Below are 17,500 nucleotides of genomic sequence, written 5' to 3'. Positions count from 1 at the left end.
CTGCGCCCTGAGGTTGTCCCAGACCTCTGAAGCTCATAGCTCCCTCACGAGCCATTCTCCTGGCCTCTGGATGTGTGTCTGCCTCCCCCCAACCCTGGGGTCTCCCGGGACCCAGACTCCCTGTCCCCAGCACAGAGCGGCCAGTCAATCATTGTCCCAAAGCTGCAACACGCAGCCACGCCCACGCCTCCTCCTGACCTAGAGCAGGCGGCCATCTCTAGAGGAATGGGTCTCCCCTGCGGGGGTCTCACCTCCGCAGCCCGCCCCCCTGGGAGGAAGCATCCCAGCTCAAGGGGGGTACCCTGGGTTCTCCCCGCAGAAAGATACAACCCACCCACCAATATCACCGTCCACTGCAACGAATCCCACTGCCTGATCTCCTGGCTGAAGCCGAGGACCCGACTGAACCCCTCCAACTGGGAGTTCCAGTACGAGCTGGACATCCGGAGGCAGGTGAGTGGACGGGGCTCTCCATAGGTGGACACAGACCCCCCAGGTCTCACGGGCGTGCCCAAGGTGGCGTTGGGGATCCCACAGCGAGTGCAGGAACAACAGGGCCAGCAGGGGCCTGGGCACCTGGACCCAGCGTGGACAGGCAGAAGCCTCCACTCCAGGTCCACCTGGACTTTCACAGAAACTCACCACGGGCTTGAGTTCTAGAATGAACAATGACTGGTCCCTCCCGGCCAGCCCCACCCTCCGTAGGTGGTTCCTGGCTAGCCCCGCCCTCTGTAGGTGGTTCCCAACAAGCCCCGCCCTCTGTAGGTGGTTCCCAACAAGCCCCGCCCTCCATAGGCGGTTCCCAACAAGCCCCACCCTCTGTGGGCAGTTCCCAATCAGCCCCACGCTCCGTAGGTGGTTCCCAACTAGCCCCGCTCTCTGTAGGTGGTTCTCAACAAGCCCCACCCTCTGTAGGTGGTTCCCAACAAGCCCTGCCCTCCATAGGCGGTTCCCAACCAACCCCACCTTCCATAGGCAGTTCCTGACAAGCCCCACCCTCTGTGGGCGGTTCCCAACAAGCCCCGCCCTCTGTAGGCAGTTCCTGACAAGCCCCACCCTCTGTGGGCGGTTCCCAACCAGCCCCGCCCTCCGTAGGCAGTTCCCGACCAATCCCGCCTTCCATAGGCAGTTCCTGACAAGCCCCACCCTCCATAGGCGGTTCCTGACTAGCCCCACCCTCTGTAGGCGGTTCCCAACAAGCCCCACCCTCTGTAGGTGGTTCCCAACAAGCCCTGCCCTCCATAGGCGGTTTCCAACAAGCCCCACCCTCTGTGGGCGGTTCCCAACCAGCCCCACCCTCCATAGGCGGTTCCTGACTAGCCCCGCCCTCTGTAGGCAGTTCCCAACAAGCCCCACCCTCTGTAGGTGGTTCCCAACAAGCCCTGCCCTCCATAGGCGGTTCCTGACCAGCCCCGCCTTCCATAGGCAGTTCCTGACAAGCCCCACCCTCTGTGGGCAGTTCCCAACCAGCCCGCCCTCTGTGGGCAGTTCCTGACAAGCCCCACCCTCTGTGGGCGGTTCCCAACCAGCCCCGCCTTCCATAGGCAGTTCCTGACAAGCCCCACCCTCTGTGGGCGGTTCCCAACAAGCCCCGCCCTCCATAGGCAGTTCCCGACCAATCCCGCCTTCCATAGGCAGTTCCTGACAAGCCCCATTCTCCATAGGCAGTTCCTGACAAGCCCCGCCCTCTGTGGGCGGTTCCCAACCAGCCCCACCCTCTTTAGGTGGTTCCCAGCCAGCCCCGCCCTCCATAGGTGGTCACGTCTAGGGTAGCGGTGAACAGAAGTGTGTCCACTTGTCCGTCCATGACTGTCCTGGTTCCCCCAACAGTAGTGCTCAGAGTGTAGACTGGACAGACGCTCAGAAAAACCTCTGAAATGGCGGAAATAAAACCTTTTTTGTGTTCTGTCTTTTTCTAGCCCAATGGGCTACCCAGCGGCATTCAAGAGGGGAGTCCACGCTCTGACCCCCGAATGTCCCGCTTTGCATCTTAATCATAGTGTGGGTCACATGAAGCCACAGAAATGAAGATTGGGCCCCGTGGTGGCCACGCTGGGGTGGGAGCTATACATTGAGGGAGGGGAATGGTGTTTCCCTGGGGTACCATGTTGTCGCTGATGTTGGGGGGCTGCCAGTTGCCCCCCCACTGGGTGAAATCCGTTATGACATTCCACTACCTACGCCCTCTCTATCTGCGTGGGTCAAGAAAATGTTCCCTTGAGTGTACGGAAGGTCACCTCTTCCTTCCAGACGCTAGATCATCCAGGTGTGTCTTGGTGACGTTGTTCAAGTCTCAGCTCCACTCTGACCTCGGGATCCTCTTCTAATCAAAGACAAAGCTGAACAGTCTCTATCTATGGGCTGCTGGCATCCCTTTCGCTGCCAAAAAATATCTCTGCGTCAGCGTGGACCCCGCTCGAAGCTCCGGGGGGGTGGTTATTCGGTGGACGAACGGGTGACTTGCTGTCACGATTCCACCAGGCCACCCCTCGCAAGTCTTTGGGGGGTCGCTTTCAGAAAACCCGATATTCCAGGCCTCCGTGTGAGGGTTCTGTGTGGGTAGCAACACATTCACGCCCAGATCGAGAGTCGGGGTGCACTCTGGTGTCTCACTCGTGTCTCCAGTGCAATCGAACCCACGGCTCCGCCCCTTTTCTGGCTCCACGCAGGGGGAAGCTCTGTCGGACGCCCCGTTGTTCCCAAGGGTGGAGGTGTCCGGCCTCTACGGCAGAGGGGACCACAGCTGGTACATCTTTCCGAGCCCGCAGCCCAGACCCAAACACACGGTGCAGATCAGGGCCGCGGACTCCCGGCTGCTGCAGTGGGGTGCCTGGAGCCGGCCCGTGGAGTTCGGTACGTACCCCCGTGAGCCCCACGGCGGGTGGCGGGAACACGGATTTGGGCTCAGACCTGCAGGAGGGGGGGAGGGTCTCCGTGCACGGACCCTCTGCGGACCCAACACTTGAATCGAGGCTTGTGACCCCAAACGGAGGGGACAAGGGAACAGTGCCGTGGGCCAGCGCGGCTCCAAATAACGGTGCAGAATTGAGGAAACACACTTGTCAAAACAAAACCGATGGGACTAGGAGGACTCTTCAAACTGCCTGGCAGTATCTGAGTGCCTCACAGCCCCAGTTCGCTTTATTATATAGTCATATGCAAATCAAGGACCCTGATACAAAGTTGCACATCAAAGGCTAAGACAGGAACTCTCCCAAGGCAAAAAACAGGATAGTTAGTGAAATTTACACAGGATACATTAGTGAAATTTACAAACACCTGAAACAAACAAAAGAGTCAGAGGAAGGGCATGCATATTGCTTCCTGCAACCCAAGGAAGCAAGTGGAGTGGGTGCAAATACTCAGCATCAAAGCCAAATATGGAGATGGAGGGGGGAGAACTTAGCCCCCTGCCAAGCCTCGAAGCTATTGTATAATGGCTTTTTGCCATTAACGGTCCACAACAGAACAGCCTTCCTCACCGTTCCCTGATGCCCTTCAGGAAATAATCACTCCAGGTCACCTCAAACAGTTCCCAGCCCCGGCTCCCTGGTGGGGGCCAAGCTCCCTTCTAAATGGGGTACGAGGGGGTCCGTTTCCTCCTCATCAGAAGGCAGCGGTTCAGGGAATTAAATGGACAACAGGAGTGGCTGGCTTCCAGCCACCTAACCTTTTTTGGGTTTTTGTGGGTTTTTTTGTATTTTTCTGAAGTGAGAAGCCGAGAGACTCCCGCATGCACCCAAGCGGGATCAACCCGGCACGCCCACCAGGGGGCGATGCTCTGCCCACCATCTGGGGCGTTGCTCCATTGCTCTGCAACCAAGCTCCTCTTAGTGCCTGAGGCGGAGGCCATGGAGCCGTCCTCAGCACCCGGGCCAACTTAACTCCAGTTGAGCTTTGGCTGCAGGAGGGGAAGAGAGGGACAGAGAGGAAGGAGAGGGGAAAGGTTGGAGAAGCAGATGGGCACCTCTCCTGTGTGCCCTGGCTGGGAATCGAACCCGGGACTTCCACACACCGGGCTGACGCTGTATCTCCGAGCCAACCGGCCAGGGCCACCCCCTAACTTTTATTCCTTGGCCGTGTGAACTGAACTTAAAGAGCTTGTATTCTCCCACTGCCTGGAATGTTCGAACGTTTTCAACAGTCAGTCAGCACTGTTTACCCTCGGACGCTTTTTAATTATTATTTTTTTTTGTAGTGGTTGTTTTTCCTTGTGGTCAAAGACCCATGACTTTCATACGACTGCCAGCACAGAGTGGCGTATAAGAAACATGTATGTCAGCCACGTTTCATCACCGGGAAGGGGTGGCTATACGTACACACAGCCAGGAATCAATTTGCACGCCCGGATCTAACGAACGATGGTTACGTGTAGGTAAATGGGGCTTTGCGAAAATGAAATAAACAGCCTGGCCAGGTGGTGGCTCAATGGATAGAGCGTCGGACTGGGATGCGGAAGGACCCAGGTTCGAGACCCCGAGGTCACCAGCTTAAGTGCGGGCTCATCTGGTTTGAGCAAAGCTCACCAGCTTGAGCCCAGGGTCGCTGGCTTGAGCAAGGGGTCACTCAGTCTGCTGAAGGCCCGCGGTCAAGGCACATATGAGAAAGCAATCAATGAACAACTAAGGTGTCACAATGCACAACGAAAAACTAATGATTGATGCTTCTCATCTCTCTCCTTTCCTGTCTGTCTGTCCCTGTCTATCCCTCTCTCTGACTCTCTCTCTGTCTCTCTAAAAAAAATTTAAAAAACAAAAACAAAAAAGCTTTGGTGAATTCAGAGATTACTCCCGAGACAGGAGGGGAGAGAATGTACCAAACCAGAGAACATGTCTGCACGTCACGGAGGGCCTCACTGGTACGTGTCCAGCAGCAATGATCGGACAAGAAAAGCCAGCAGCAGAAAGGCCGGTGGCCCAATGTAAAAATGGGTTAAAAAGTGGGCAACAGGGAAAGGACAATACACGTGTCCAGCCGTGTGGCTGGACATTGTCTCACGTGCATTCGGCTTAGCATCCGCAATAAGCACTTTTTATAAATTATATATACATATAATATATATATATATATTGTACTGTAGTTAGTGCATTTTATTTATTTATTTTATTTATTTTATTTTATTTACAGAGACAGATAGTCAGAGAGAGGGATAGCCAGGGACAGAACAGACAGGAACGGAGAGAGATGAGAAGCATCAATTCTTTGTTGCGACACCTCAGTTGTTCATTGATTGCTTTCTCACATGTGCCTTGACCGGGGACCTTCAGCAGAGCGAGTGACCCCTTGCTCAAGCCAGCGACCTTGGGTCCAAGCTGGTGAGCTTTTTGCTCAAAGCAGATGAGCCCGTGCTCAAGCTGGCGACCTCGGGGTCTCGAACCTGGGTCCTCCGCATCCCAGTCCGACGCTCTATCCACTGTGCCACCGCCTGGTCAGGCTAGTTACGTGCATTTTAGCCGTTAATACAGAAATTCCTCCAAACGGTGGACACTCAATGTGGTTATGACAATTCTCACAGACTTGGTTGTTCTAATTAAAGTTTCAAAGACAAACGCTCTCTCTCTCTCTCGTGCTCTCTCTCTCTCTCTCTCTGTCTCTCTCTAAAATGAGTAAATGAAGTCTTTTTAAAATTTTAATAAAAACCTGACTGGTGGTGGCGCAGTGGATAAAGCATCGACCTGAAATGCTGAGGTCGCCAGTTCGAAACCCCGGGCTTGCCCGGTCAAGGCACATATGGGAGTTGATGCTTCCTGCTCCTCCCCCTTCTCTCTCTCTCTCTCTCTCTCCCTCTCTCTCTGAAATGAATAAATAGTCTTTAAAAAAAATTTAAACAAAGAGATATAACGTCCTGCGTTGTGAGAAGGACACATTCATTCTGGAAAAAGCCGATTGTTGATACACAAACTGGGAAGCCTTGAGCCAAGGGGACCCCAGCTTTGCTCAGGCTGCACACGTGAAAATATGTATTTATACGTGTAAAGTTGGGGCGTCGAGCTCTGGGGTTGCCGCATTCTCGGGGGGCATCTTTCACACGTTTCGGGTGCTCGCACCCACGGGCTGGGTCCCGTCGGTGAGCGTGTATCGGCCAAGTTCTCAGGGCTGGGTGCTTTCCCGTAGAGCGTGCGAATCCTCCAGCTCTGGGTGCGTGTTCTTCACCGTGAACCAGGCAGGGGCCGAGGCGGTCGCAGGTGCTGACAGCTGACCCCCAGGGGCGTCCCTGCCCTGTCCTCTGTCCGCAGGCTCCGGGGAACAGGAAGGCAGCCCGGTGTACATGTACGTGCTGGTGGTCCTGGGGACCCTCATCTGCGTCCTGGTGTTCGTCTGCCTCTTTAAAAGGTAACCCTCTCCCCTCTGAAGTGAGGTGCCTGTCCCCAAACTCAGTCCATCTCTCTCTCTCTCTCCCTCTCTCTCTCCCTCTCTGTCTTCCTCTCTCTCTCTTATTCTCTCTCTCCTTCTCTCTCCCCCTCTCTCTTCCTCCTCTCTCTCTCCCTCTCTCTGTCTCTTTCCCTCTCTTTCTCTCCCTCTTCTCTCTCTCCCTCTCTCTCTCCCTGACTCTCTCACTCTCTCTTTCTTCCTCTCTCTCTCTCTCATTCTCTCTCTCCTTCTCTCCCCCTCTCTCTTCCTCCTCTCTCTCTCCCTCTCTCTCTGTCTCTCTCCCTCTCTTTCTCTCCCTCTCTCTCTCTCCCTCTCTCTCTCCCCCCTCTCTCTCCCCGACTCTCTCTCTCTCCCTCTCTCTCTCCCTGACTCTCTCACTCTCTCTCCTTCTCTCTCTCTCTTTCTTCCTCTCTCTCTCTTCCTCTCTCCCCCTCTTTCTTCCTCTCTCTTTCTCATTCTCTCTCTCCTTCTCTCTCCCCCTCTCTTCCCCTCTCTCTCTGTCTCTCTCCCTCTCTTTCTCTCCCTCTTCTCTCTCTCTCCCTCTCTGTCTTCCTCTCTCTCTCATTCTCTCTCTCCTTCTCTCTCCTCCTCTCTCTTTCTTCTCTCTCTCTCCCTCTCTGTCTCTCTCCCTCTTTTTCTCTCCCTCTTCTCTCTCTCTCCCTTTCTCTTCCTCCTCTCTCTTTCCCTCTCTCTCCTTCTCTCTCTCTCTCCCTCTCTCTCTCCCCTGTCTCTCTCCCCGACTCTGTCTGTCTCTCCCTGACTCTCTAACTCTCTCTCTCTCTTTCTTCCTCTCTCTCTCTTTCTTTCCCTCTTCTCTCTCTCTCTTCCTCTGTCTCTCCCCCCTCTCTTTCTCCGACTCTCTCTCTCTCTCCCTGACTCTCTAACTCTCTCTCTCTCTCTCTCTCTCTTTCAAAGAGGGAGACCTCCTGCAGAGAAACCAGCTGTCCTAGGCCAGAGGGTCAGCAGGAACCTTTCCCAGCCTAGAAAAACACCCCGTGAGAGAAACAGCTTTGACGGAGGGGGTGGATGGAGCTCAGGAAGTCCTCCCCGGTGTCGTGGAGCCGGGGTGGTCGATGCTACCAGCAAACCCAAGGGGGAGGGGGTCTCCTTCTGACCCTGGACGGGGACCCCAGAGCCACATCCTGAGAGGGTGGTGTTCGTGTGGCTGAGCTGACCGCAGGTCAGAGTTCAGCTGTGCTTATAAACCTGCCGATATGCTTTGTGGCGCTTGCTGGCCCTGAGCGTCCCCTTAACTTCCTTCATGCCCCCCCATAAGTCTCACTGAGCCCTCGGGGGTCCAACCAAGCCAGCCCCCTTTCCTGGGAGCTCTCGGGGGACCCCAACGGAAGGCCGAGTGCCCGACCACTACACCACCCAGGGCTCGGGCACCACGGAAATGTTTCAGAAGGGAGTCTGCAGACGTAGGACCAGTTCGTCCTGTGCTGCAAAGAATGGGGAGTTTCCGCAGGTGGCGAACCTCGGGCCGCAGGCAGCGTGCTGAGGGGGGGGGGCGCACCTGACATCCACCCCCGTCCTGGCGGGGAGTCCTGTGATCGTTTCTGTCAGGACAGGGGTGTAGCAGCGAGACTGGCAAGGAGGAAATAGGAACAGGGACGGAGAGCGTGACTTACACGGAGTTTTCTAAGGAAAAGCCGTGCAAGGGTCCTGGGGCCAGCGGGAGAAATGGCCACAAGCCAGATGGTTTGAAACCACAGACATTCTTCCTCCCCATGTGTGATTCAGGGGGGGGTCTCAGGGCCACGCTCCCTCCAGGGGCTCCAGGGAGGGTCCCCCCTGCCTCTCCCAGCTCCTGGGGCTCCAGGCGTCCCCGGGCTGGTGGCCGCCTCCCTCCCGTCTCTGCCTCCGTCCCCACGTGGCTTCTCCTCTGTGTCTGTGTCTCCTCCTCCGTCTCTTCTAAGGTCCCTGTCACTGGGTGCCTGCAGGGACCCCCCCTGACCCAGGGTGACTCCTCTCAGACCCTTCCCTCCATCCTGTCTGCAAAGACCCTGTTTCCAAAGACATTCCCGTTCCCCGTCCTGAGGTCAGGACCCTCACGTCTATCTTTGGGGGCCACCATTTCAGCTCAGCACAACCAACCACGCGCTCCTGTCCTGGAAAGTTCATAAACGCCCCTTTGGAAATGCAGTAAGACCCTGACATTCTGCCCCCAAAGCAATGTCCTCGTTAAGGGATAACCTAAAAAACCGGTCACAAGTGTGCAGGGAAGAAGGGACGTTTGCCTCGTGAACCCCCAGCCTTCCGCACCAGAGACCTTGGACACCCCCCACGTGGCTGTGTGGCCCCCACCCCCACCCTCACGTCCATCCCTGCGTCTCAGTGACGGAGTGACAATTCTGGGAAGAGACCCTCACGGTCACCACGCTGTATTCTTGTAGCGTCTTCTGTTTTCCGCTCGCAGAGACGAGGGTCGATTCTCCCGGGTGCCTGAATGACGTTGCTCTGAGGAGATGAGCCCAGATGCTTGGCTCGGGGCGTGTCTGGGGTCCCCGATGTGGCCATGGGGACAACTCTGACACCAGACGCCCGGCTGACAGGTGTTTTCTCTCGCTAGATTCCTCGGGACGCCAATTCCGCAGGTCAAAGATAAACTGACCGCTAACCACCCAGCTGACGACCAGGTTCGTATGGGGGTGGAGGGTGAGCCGTGTTGTAGCAAGGCTCAGGGACCCTGTAGTGTCCCATCGCCAAGAGAGGCCACAGGAGGTGGCTGGAATCCCATGTCCTGCTTGGTGGTCTTCTCCTGGGGTCAGCAGTTAGGTCTTGTCTGTGAACTAAGTCTGGGGAGATTGAAAGACAGACAGACAGACAGACAGGCAGACAGGAGGGTGTCTGAGCTCTCGTCCTAGAAGGAGTGCCCACAGGGGGTGACGAGTGACATGTGACGGTGACACCAGCAGTCCTGATACTTCATTGAGGGTCCTTCTCATGTATCACTGTCCCCGGGGCAGAGAGGGACCACGTCCTTCCCTTGCTGGTGACTCACGCTCTGTCCTGTGGATGCCCCAGCATAGCCACCTGCTCACAGCCCACGCACCCCTCACCGACCTAGACACTGTTCGTGTCATTATCAGCACCCCACACCCTGACCTTTCTCCATCCCTGACTCCCCGGGACCTCCACATCCCTGCCCACCTCATGTCACCAGGACAAGCCACCTCCCTTACCTTCCTTTCTAAGCACCACCCTGCCTCAGGACCTTTGCACCTCCCGTGCCGTTCATCCCGTCTCCCACTCGCGAGCCATCCGCACAGACACCAGCTAGAAGACCACACCCGTCTGGATCTGTCTGTACCTTCTGCGCCACCCTCGGCAAAACTGATGCCCCCTCTTCTTCCTCCCCTCCCCAGATCATCTGGGAGAAATTCACGCCCCCCGCGGGGAAAGGGAACCACGAAGAGGTCTTGACCGTAGAAGAGGTCCGAAACCTGAAGGCGGGCGTGTGAATCTCAAGATGCCTCCAGCCCCGAGTCAGCCTGGAACATGAGTGTGTGTGTGTGTGTGTGAGTGTGTGTGTCATTGTTTTACACATTTACAGTTTTCAATTTTTTACTCTGTGAATCTGGAGAAAAAAAAAAAAAAAAAAACTCCAGTTATTAATAAGGACTCCCAATGGCTAACGGGGGCCCAGCCACCATTCCTGTAACGGGCTTGTCCCATAACCCGCAACTCGAGAAGCGTCGGCTGCTGAGCTGCCCTTATAAAGCAGTCCCTGGAATCCTGTCTCCACCAATCCCAGCCCCAGCAGCATCTTCACCGACCAATCAGAGCACTTCATTTCTGACCAAGCGGGACAGGGTCTTGTTTAGACCAATCAAACTGCGAGGATTTGGAGCCCTCGTTTGCATGAAGGCAGACCAATCAGGGACTAGGGGTGGGGACTGCTGTCTATATAAGCCGTTCCCCTCCGACTGGGGAAGGACATTGTCCCTTCCCACGGGGGATGGAGAGTTCTGTCTTCCGCTTCCTGAGTCAGGACTGAGCTTGTTTGCACTTAAAAGTTTTCTTTGCACTTAAATAAAGTTTTCTTTTTTTTTTTTTCACCACACCCCAAATGTGGGCATCGGAACATTCCCATTCTCCCTCCCCCCCTCTGTCCTCTGTGCTTTAGCCATAGCGTGAGATGCGCACACCCTGCTGGACAAGTGACCACAACCTTGGCCGCAGTTCATAGAGCTTCCCGGCTCCCTCCTGTAGGGGGCCTTGCCGTGGCACGAGGCCACTACATCCTGGAGTGACAGCTCCCAGCTGACGGTCCCCTTTGTTATGCAAGGTGACACGGCCACAGATCTGTGGCAAGGTGACCGATATTCCGTCGACCGCACCCCACGGGGATTGGGACGTGGACGTCTTTGGGGATGCTGCCCTCAGCGGGTATGTTGGCAGCCGCTGGGGAGCCACAGAGAGCGTCCCACGAACAGACGGGTCACCTCAGCATTGCCTCTGGTGACCGGGAGAAGTCTGAAAGGGACAGGTAGGCGTCACCGCCACGAGTGAGCCCTGAGCCGTCCACGGACCTCAGAACTCACCCCGGAGGGACGGGATGAGGACCCCGAGATCTGTCCCTGTCCCTGGGGTGCGTCCTCTATTACAAACCACCGACGGTGATCAAAGTGCCTTTCTGAATTCGGGGAATCAGTCCACCTTGAGAAGCGGGTTGGGGCGGGGGGGGGGGACTGTGAGTGACCCGGGATGTGTAACTGGTGACTCGCATGATCGGTGTCGGGAAATGGCTCAAAAAATCACACCCACGGCCCTGGCCGGTTGGCTCAGCGGTAGAGCGTCGGCCTGGCGTGCGGGGGACCTGGGTTCGATTCCCGGCCAGGGCACATAGGGGAAGCGCCCATCTGCTTCTCCACCCCCTCCCCCTCTCCTTCCTCTCTGTCTCTCTCTTCCCCTCCCGCAGCCAAGGCTCCATTGGAGCAAAGATGGCCCAGGCGCTGGGGATGGCTCCTTGGCCTCTGCCCCAGGTGCTAGAGTGGCTCTGGTCGCGACAGAGTGACGCCCCGGAGGGGCAGAGCATCGCCCCTTGGTGGGCAGAGCATCGCCCCTGGTGGGAGTGCTGGGTGGATCCCGGTCGGGCGCATGTGGGAGTCTGTCTGACTGTCTCTCCCCGTTTCCAGCTTCAGAAAAATACACACACACACACAAAAAAAAATCACACCCACCATGCAGCTGGGCATTTCTGTGCATAAAAGCCACCCCCTTAATAAAACGGGGGAGCTCACCAGACACCCCCACAACTAAGGGCCAAATGAGGTGGTATCCCTAGGTGGCCCCATGGGTGACCACGCCATGTCGGTCCCGGACTCGAGAGCCCAGCTCACCTCCTGGGGGCTTCCCCAGTGAAAGCCCCTGATTGTGTGTGTCTTGACCCCAGGGCTTCCCGGTTCTGTCCAGCGAAAGTGCCCCTCTGACCCCGGCACGTGTGACAGCAGAAGTTACCGCGGTCCCTCGGACATCTCGGGCCACTCTGCAGCCAGCATGATCCCACCCGCTGCCTGCCTGGTCCTCGTGGGGGGGGTTCACACTCTATCTAGCTCAGCGGGTGTTCACTGGGCACCGATACTGGCACCAGCTCTGGGTGGCCGAGGGACACGGGAGGCACATTTGCCCCACCATGAAGGTCTGAGTCTGGGGTCCTCAGTGACTCAGTCTTGCGCCTCACTCTTGCACTGGGCGAGCCCAGACTCGAAGGTCACTCCTGGACGCGTGAAAACCTGGGGACTGGCCGCCACAGCTGTGTGACCTCGGGCAACAGGCTTGCCCTCTCTGGGCCTCTCCCGGGTGCATCCGTGAAATGGGGCTGAGAACAGCCCTCCACGTCCCCGAGGGGAGTCTGGGGTTGGAGGTGCAGAGGGTCAGGGGCAGGCGAACTTTGCAGATCCCTGAGAAATCGCTACCGTGTCCCCTCGTTGCGTGCGTCACCGGGGACAGAAGTGGCCGGGATGCGGTCGGACGGAGGAGGCTTTAATGAGCCACGATTCTGTCGGAGACCTCGAACCGGCTTCTGGGCTCATCCCAATCTTCTAGGCAGACGGGAGCCCCAGTGCTTTGGGGCCAATACCTGCCGGGGGCTAGAGGAATCCCAGACTCCCCATTTGTGTGAATCTCATGTCACCCCACTAGAGCCCAGCCCTGCGAGTCAAGACCTGCCAGGATGTCTCTTTTTAGGGGGAAGAGGGCCAGGTGAGAGCGTCCAGGTCCAGGGAACTGTGCCCACCCACAAGGGCTCTGGGGGCCGCGGGGGAGTCCCGACATCCTCTCTGCCCACTACACGCCCCCATTCTGAAGTCCAGACCCCAACTCTGCACCTGTAAGCCAACGAACACCGAGCCATCGACCCCAGGAAGAGCACACAGAGCCGGCCTCATGACAATGACACCCCGTTTTTGCTACCACAGCCTATTTATTCTGTTTTTGTAGATGACAGGGGGATTGGGAAGCTTGGGGTGAGGGCCATGTTCTTGAGGCAGCAACACCGTCTTTTGTGTTAGAGGCAGAAATATATTTTAAAAAGGGGGAGGGACACAGGGTTTTGCTGCATTAGAAGCCCTGGGGTGTGGGAGGGGGACAGGGAGAGGGCTCTGAGGGACCTCACCCGGGGACTCGTGACGTTGCACATTGGTCCGCCATGTGCAAGCAGCCAGTGCAAACCGCCAGTGTTGGTGCAGAGTACAGTTAGTAACAATGTATCCGTGTGGCTCATCAGTAGTGTCGGATGTCAAACAGGGACCCTGGTGGGGCAGGTGGGAGGGCCCACCGGGGCTCGGGGACTCGGGGTTCCTGCTCGGGGTCTCCCCACACCCGAGGCTGACGAGGAAATGATCAAAGCTGTTTGCCGTCATCATGCAGGTCCCCGAGGGGAGAGGCTCGGTGACCGCCGGAAGTTTTCACAGGAAGTGGAGACCCACAGAGGACGTGAGGGTGTTTGGGAGGAACACGTGGTTTCCACGGACTCTGTGTTTAAGGTTGTGGGACACAAAAGGGTAGACAGAAGAGGGACAGTTCTGGACACACATGGGGACGGGACTCAGGGAGCAGTGACCACCTCGGACTTGCAGGCCACACACTTCTGTTCTCTCTCTGTCCCTCTCTCTGTCCCTGTTTCCCTGTCTCTGTCCATGTGTGCCTACCCATCTTTCTATCTGTCTTATGTATGTATGTATGTATGTATGTATCTATTCAATATCTATCTACCTATATTTATCATCTATCTATCATCTATCTATTCAATATCTATCTACCTATATCTATCATCTATCTCACTCTCTATCTATCAATCATCTATCTATCATCTATCTATCTACCTATCTATCATCTATAATGTATCTATTATCTATTTATCTACCTATTATATCACCTATCTATCCATCATCTATCTATCATCTATTTATCTATCATCTATCATCTATCTATCATCTATCTATCTATCTATTATACCACCCATCTATCTACCAATTATCTATGTTTCTATTATAATCACCTATCTATCTACCCATCATCTACCTATCATTTATCTATCTATTCAGTATCTACCTATATTTATCATCTATCTATCTCTCTATATATATATATCTATCATCTATCTATAATACATCTATCTATCTATCATCTATTTATCATTTATCTATCTATCATCTATCTATCCATCTGTCTATCTATTATAATCACCTATCTATCTACCCATCATCTATCCATCGTTTATTTATCATCTATCTATCTATCTATCATCTATCATCTATCTATTATCTATCTATCTGTCTATCTATTATATCACCTATCTATCTACCCATCATCTATTTATTATCTATCTATCATCTATCTATCATTTATCTATCTATCATCTATCTATCTATCTGTCTATCTATTATATCACCTATCTAACTATCATCTATTTATCATTTATCTATCTATCTATCTATCTATCTATCATCTATGTATCTATCTCTTCACCACGTCCCTGTCTGCCTCCCTCCGTCCCCCTGTTGCTGTCCCTCTGTCCTCCCTCCCTCTCCGTCGAGAGTCCCCCTCTGACGTGCACAGAGCCCTCTGACCTATCTGCACCGAGGGTCTCAGGCCCGTCCCTCCCGGGGACGCTGCCCACTGAGCCCCTGACACGGGGGAACCCCACTGTCAGTGACACCTGCCTCCCTCCCTGGGGGCTCAGGCTGGCCCGCCCTCCTTCCCCGGGGGGGGACGTGGTCTCCGAGGGTAAAACAGACTCTGGAAAGTCTGAGTCACCGAGCCTGTGTCTCCAGCGCACTCTCTTCTTCCTCTTCTGATAAGTCACCCTCCACCTCAGCATTGATGTGCGATGTGCACACAGACAAACACACCCATCCTGACCTCACAGTCCCGGGAGGGTCACAGACCTGAACCAACCCTGCGTGAGCCCATCGCCTCCACCGCCCCGGGGCCTCCCTGCGTATTGTAGATGACGGGGGGGACTAGGAAGCTTGGGGAGAGGGCTCTGAGGGACCTCACGGGGACTCGTGACGTTGCACATTGGTCCGCCATGTGCGAGCAGCCAGTGCAAACCGCCAGTGTTGGTGCAGACTCCAGTTAGTAACAATGTATCCGTGTGGCTCATCAGTAGTATCGGATGTCAAACACGTCCCTCAGCCAAATGCGGACACGGTGCCCTCACGGGGGACACGCGCCATCTCGGGGTTCCGGACACGGAATCGCACAGCCCGAGGTCTGTGTGGGGGACCGGCTCTTGTGAGCCCGGCGTGTCTTCAAGATGCGTCCATGTGCACGCTTTAGTGCAGGGGTCCCCAAACTTTTTACACAGGGGGCCAGTTCACTGTCCCTCAGACCGTTGGAGGGCCGGACTATAAAAAAAAACTATGAACAAATCCCTATGCACACTGCACAGATCTTATTTTAAAGTAAAAAAAACAGAACGGGAACAAATACAATATTTAAAATAAAGAACAAGTAAATTTAAATCAACAAACTGACCAGTATTTCAATGGGAACTATGGGCCTGCTTTTGGCTAATGAGATGGTCAATGTGCTCCTCTCACTGAGCACCAATGAAAGAGGTCCCCCTTCCGGAAGTGCGGTGGGGGCCGGATAAATGGCCTCAGGGGGCCGCATGCGGCCCGCGGGCCATAGTTTGAGGACCCCTGCTTTAGTGCGTACATCAGTCACCGGTGGACTTCTTTATTTTTACTTTAATTTTTTCTTTTTCTGCTACTGCTTACATTCAATTCTTTTCTGCATTAGTTGCAGATGTATACAACATTGTCGTTAGACACTTAGATCAGTTACACAGGGGCTGGGAACCTTTTTGGCTGAGAGAGCCGTGAACGCCACAGATTTTAAAATGTCATTCCGTGAGAGCCATACAACGACGACCCGTGGACGTGACGCATCATCCAATAAAAATGTGGTGTTGTCCCGGAGGACAGCTGTGATTGGCTCCAGCCACCCGCCACCATGAACGTGAGCGGTAGGAAATGAATGGATTGTCATACATGAGAATGTTTTATATTTTTAATGCTACTATGTTGTTGTTTTTTTTATTAAAGATTTGTCTGCGAACCAGAGGCAGCCATCCAAAGAGCCACATCTGGGTCGCGAGCCATCGGTTCCCGACTCCTGAGTTATAGGATGATTCGTCCTCCTGTAAGACGAGTGCCCACCTGGTCCCCTCAGTAGAGACGACCACGTGACTGACTCTGTTTGCTGTGCTGGACGTGACGTCCTGTGACTGCCCACCTGTGCTTCTCAGTCCCTTCTCCTTGGTCAATTGGACCCCCACCCTCCCTCCCCTCTATTCTCTGCGTCTCTGCGCCTGTTTCTCTTTTATCTGCTCGTTTATTCTGTTCCTGAGACTCCACATCCAACTGAGATCACACGGTCCTTGTCTCTGTCCGTCTGACATGTCAGTTGGTCTCATAACCTCAGTCATTCTTTTTCTTCCGATTCCCTCCAAGCCCAGACGTGGACGCAGCATCGACCAGAGCCCGATATGTGCACGGAACGTGTCCACTCACGGCCCCCAGCGTCCTGGCTGGTCCAGCGCGGGATTTCCTGACGCGGTTCTGCGGCCCGTCTGCAATGGAGACTTCACGTCTGCACCCCCAGGGGTGTCGATGGACGGGGTGTATTCATGCAACTTCTTTCCAGTTTGAAGCGAAGAGCCGTCCCCCACCCCCACCCCCACCCCCCACTACGGGCAGTCCTGGTTCCCTCTCAGAACCTCCCACAGGGTGCTGGATCCGGCAGCAAAGGCTCAACTGGCTCTCAAAATAAACAGCAGGAGTCTAAGACGGGCAGAGTGACCGGGAAGTTGGTAAGACAGTGAGGTCTTCCGTAGCCGGGGCGTGGACGGCTGGCTCAACTTGCTCTCAAAATAAACAGCAGGAGTCTAAGACGGGCAGAGTGACCAGGAGGTAGGTAAGACAGTGAGGTCTTCCGTAGCCGGGGCGTGGATGGCTGGCTCAACTTGCTCTCAAAATAAACAGCAGGAGTCTAAGACGGGCAGAGTGACCAGGAGGTAAGTAAGACAGTGAGGTCTCCCGTAGCCGGGGCGTGGACGGCTGACCCAAGTCGTGGCACAGCCCCACGCGCGGCCATCTGGGTCTCCTTTGCAGTCACCACGTGGTCAGAGGGTCGTGGATGGGGGTGAGCGGGAGAGAGAGCACTTCTCATGAGGAGAACGCTGTCACCCTCCGCACACAGCCTGGGGGAATGTCCGTGGGCCAGTCGGTACCAGAGAGACCGCCAGGCTTTCCAAAGCTCCGCTGCTGGGATTCTCCATTTTGGCCCGGATGGTTCCAGTTCTCCCGGAAAAAGGGGAAGGCACAGCATCCCTCCCACACCAACCTCTCTGTGTCGGAGAGGAGGAGGCTTTGTGATCCCCGTCACGGGGAAGGGACCCGTTCTTGTCTTTCCTCCCAGCTCAGGGCTGAGGGAGGGAGGGAGGGAGGAGGGCGGGGCTGAGGTCACGGACCGGCACCAGAACCCCGCAGAACCTGACGCCGAACGAACGGAGCCGGCTCCCCGTGAGCCAAGGCAGGACGAGAGGGACCACGCCCCAGAAAAGGGGAAACCCGCCAGACGGGCTCTCCCCGTGGTCAGCTCGCTCCCCGGGGGT

At 55.4% G+C, this 17,500-nt stretch overlaps 1 protein-coding gene across 5 annotated transcripts in view; it reads left to right on the top strand.

The window, feature by feature from the left end:
* Window positions 1-10,289, top strand: part of CSF2RA (colony stimulating factor 2 receptor subunit alpha) — a 35,358-nt gene extending 25,069 nt beyond the window's left edge. For 3 of the 5 annotated variants that reach the window (XM_066358061.1, XM_066358063.1, XM_066358062.1), the window contains exons 7-12: window positions 320-453; window positions 2,670-2,853; window positions 6,237-6,333; window positions 7,288-7,422; window positions 8,945-9,011; window positions 9,741-10,289. In XM_066358061.1, coding sequence (XP_066214158.1) covers window positions 320-453; window positions 2,670-2,853; window positions 6,237-6,333; window positions 7,288-7,422; window positions 8,945-9,011; window positions 9,741-9,836 — 713 coding nt within the window. In that variant the 3' untranslated portion in view covers window positions 9,837-10,289. The remainder of the gene's footprint in view (window positions 1-319; window positions 454-2,669; window positions 2,854-6,236; window positions 6,334-7,287; window positions 7,423-8,944; window positions 9,012-9,740) is intronic. The other 2 variants (XM_066358066.1, XM_066358065.1) reach the window with 2 other exon arrangements.
* The last annotated feature ends 7,211 nt before the right edge of the window (window positions 10,290-17,500 follow it).

Source organism: Saccopteryx leptura, unplaced genomic scaffold (genome assembly GCF_036850995.1).
Source record: "Saccopteryx leptura isolate mSacLep1 unplaced genomic scaffold, mSacLep1_pri_phased_curated manual_scaffold_31, whole genome shotgun sequence".
NCBI lineage: Eukaryota > Metazoa > Chordata > Mammalia > Chiroptera > Emballonuridae > Saccopteryx > Saccopteryx leptura.
The sequence above is the reverse complement of the archived record's forward strand: the minus strand, read 5'-3'. Positions and strand labels throughout refer to the sequence as shown.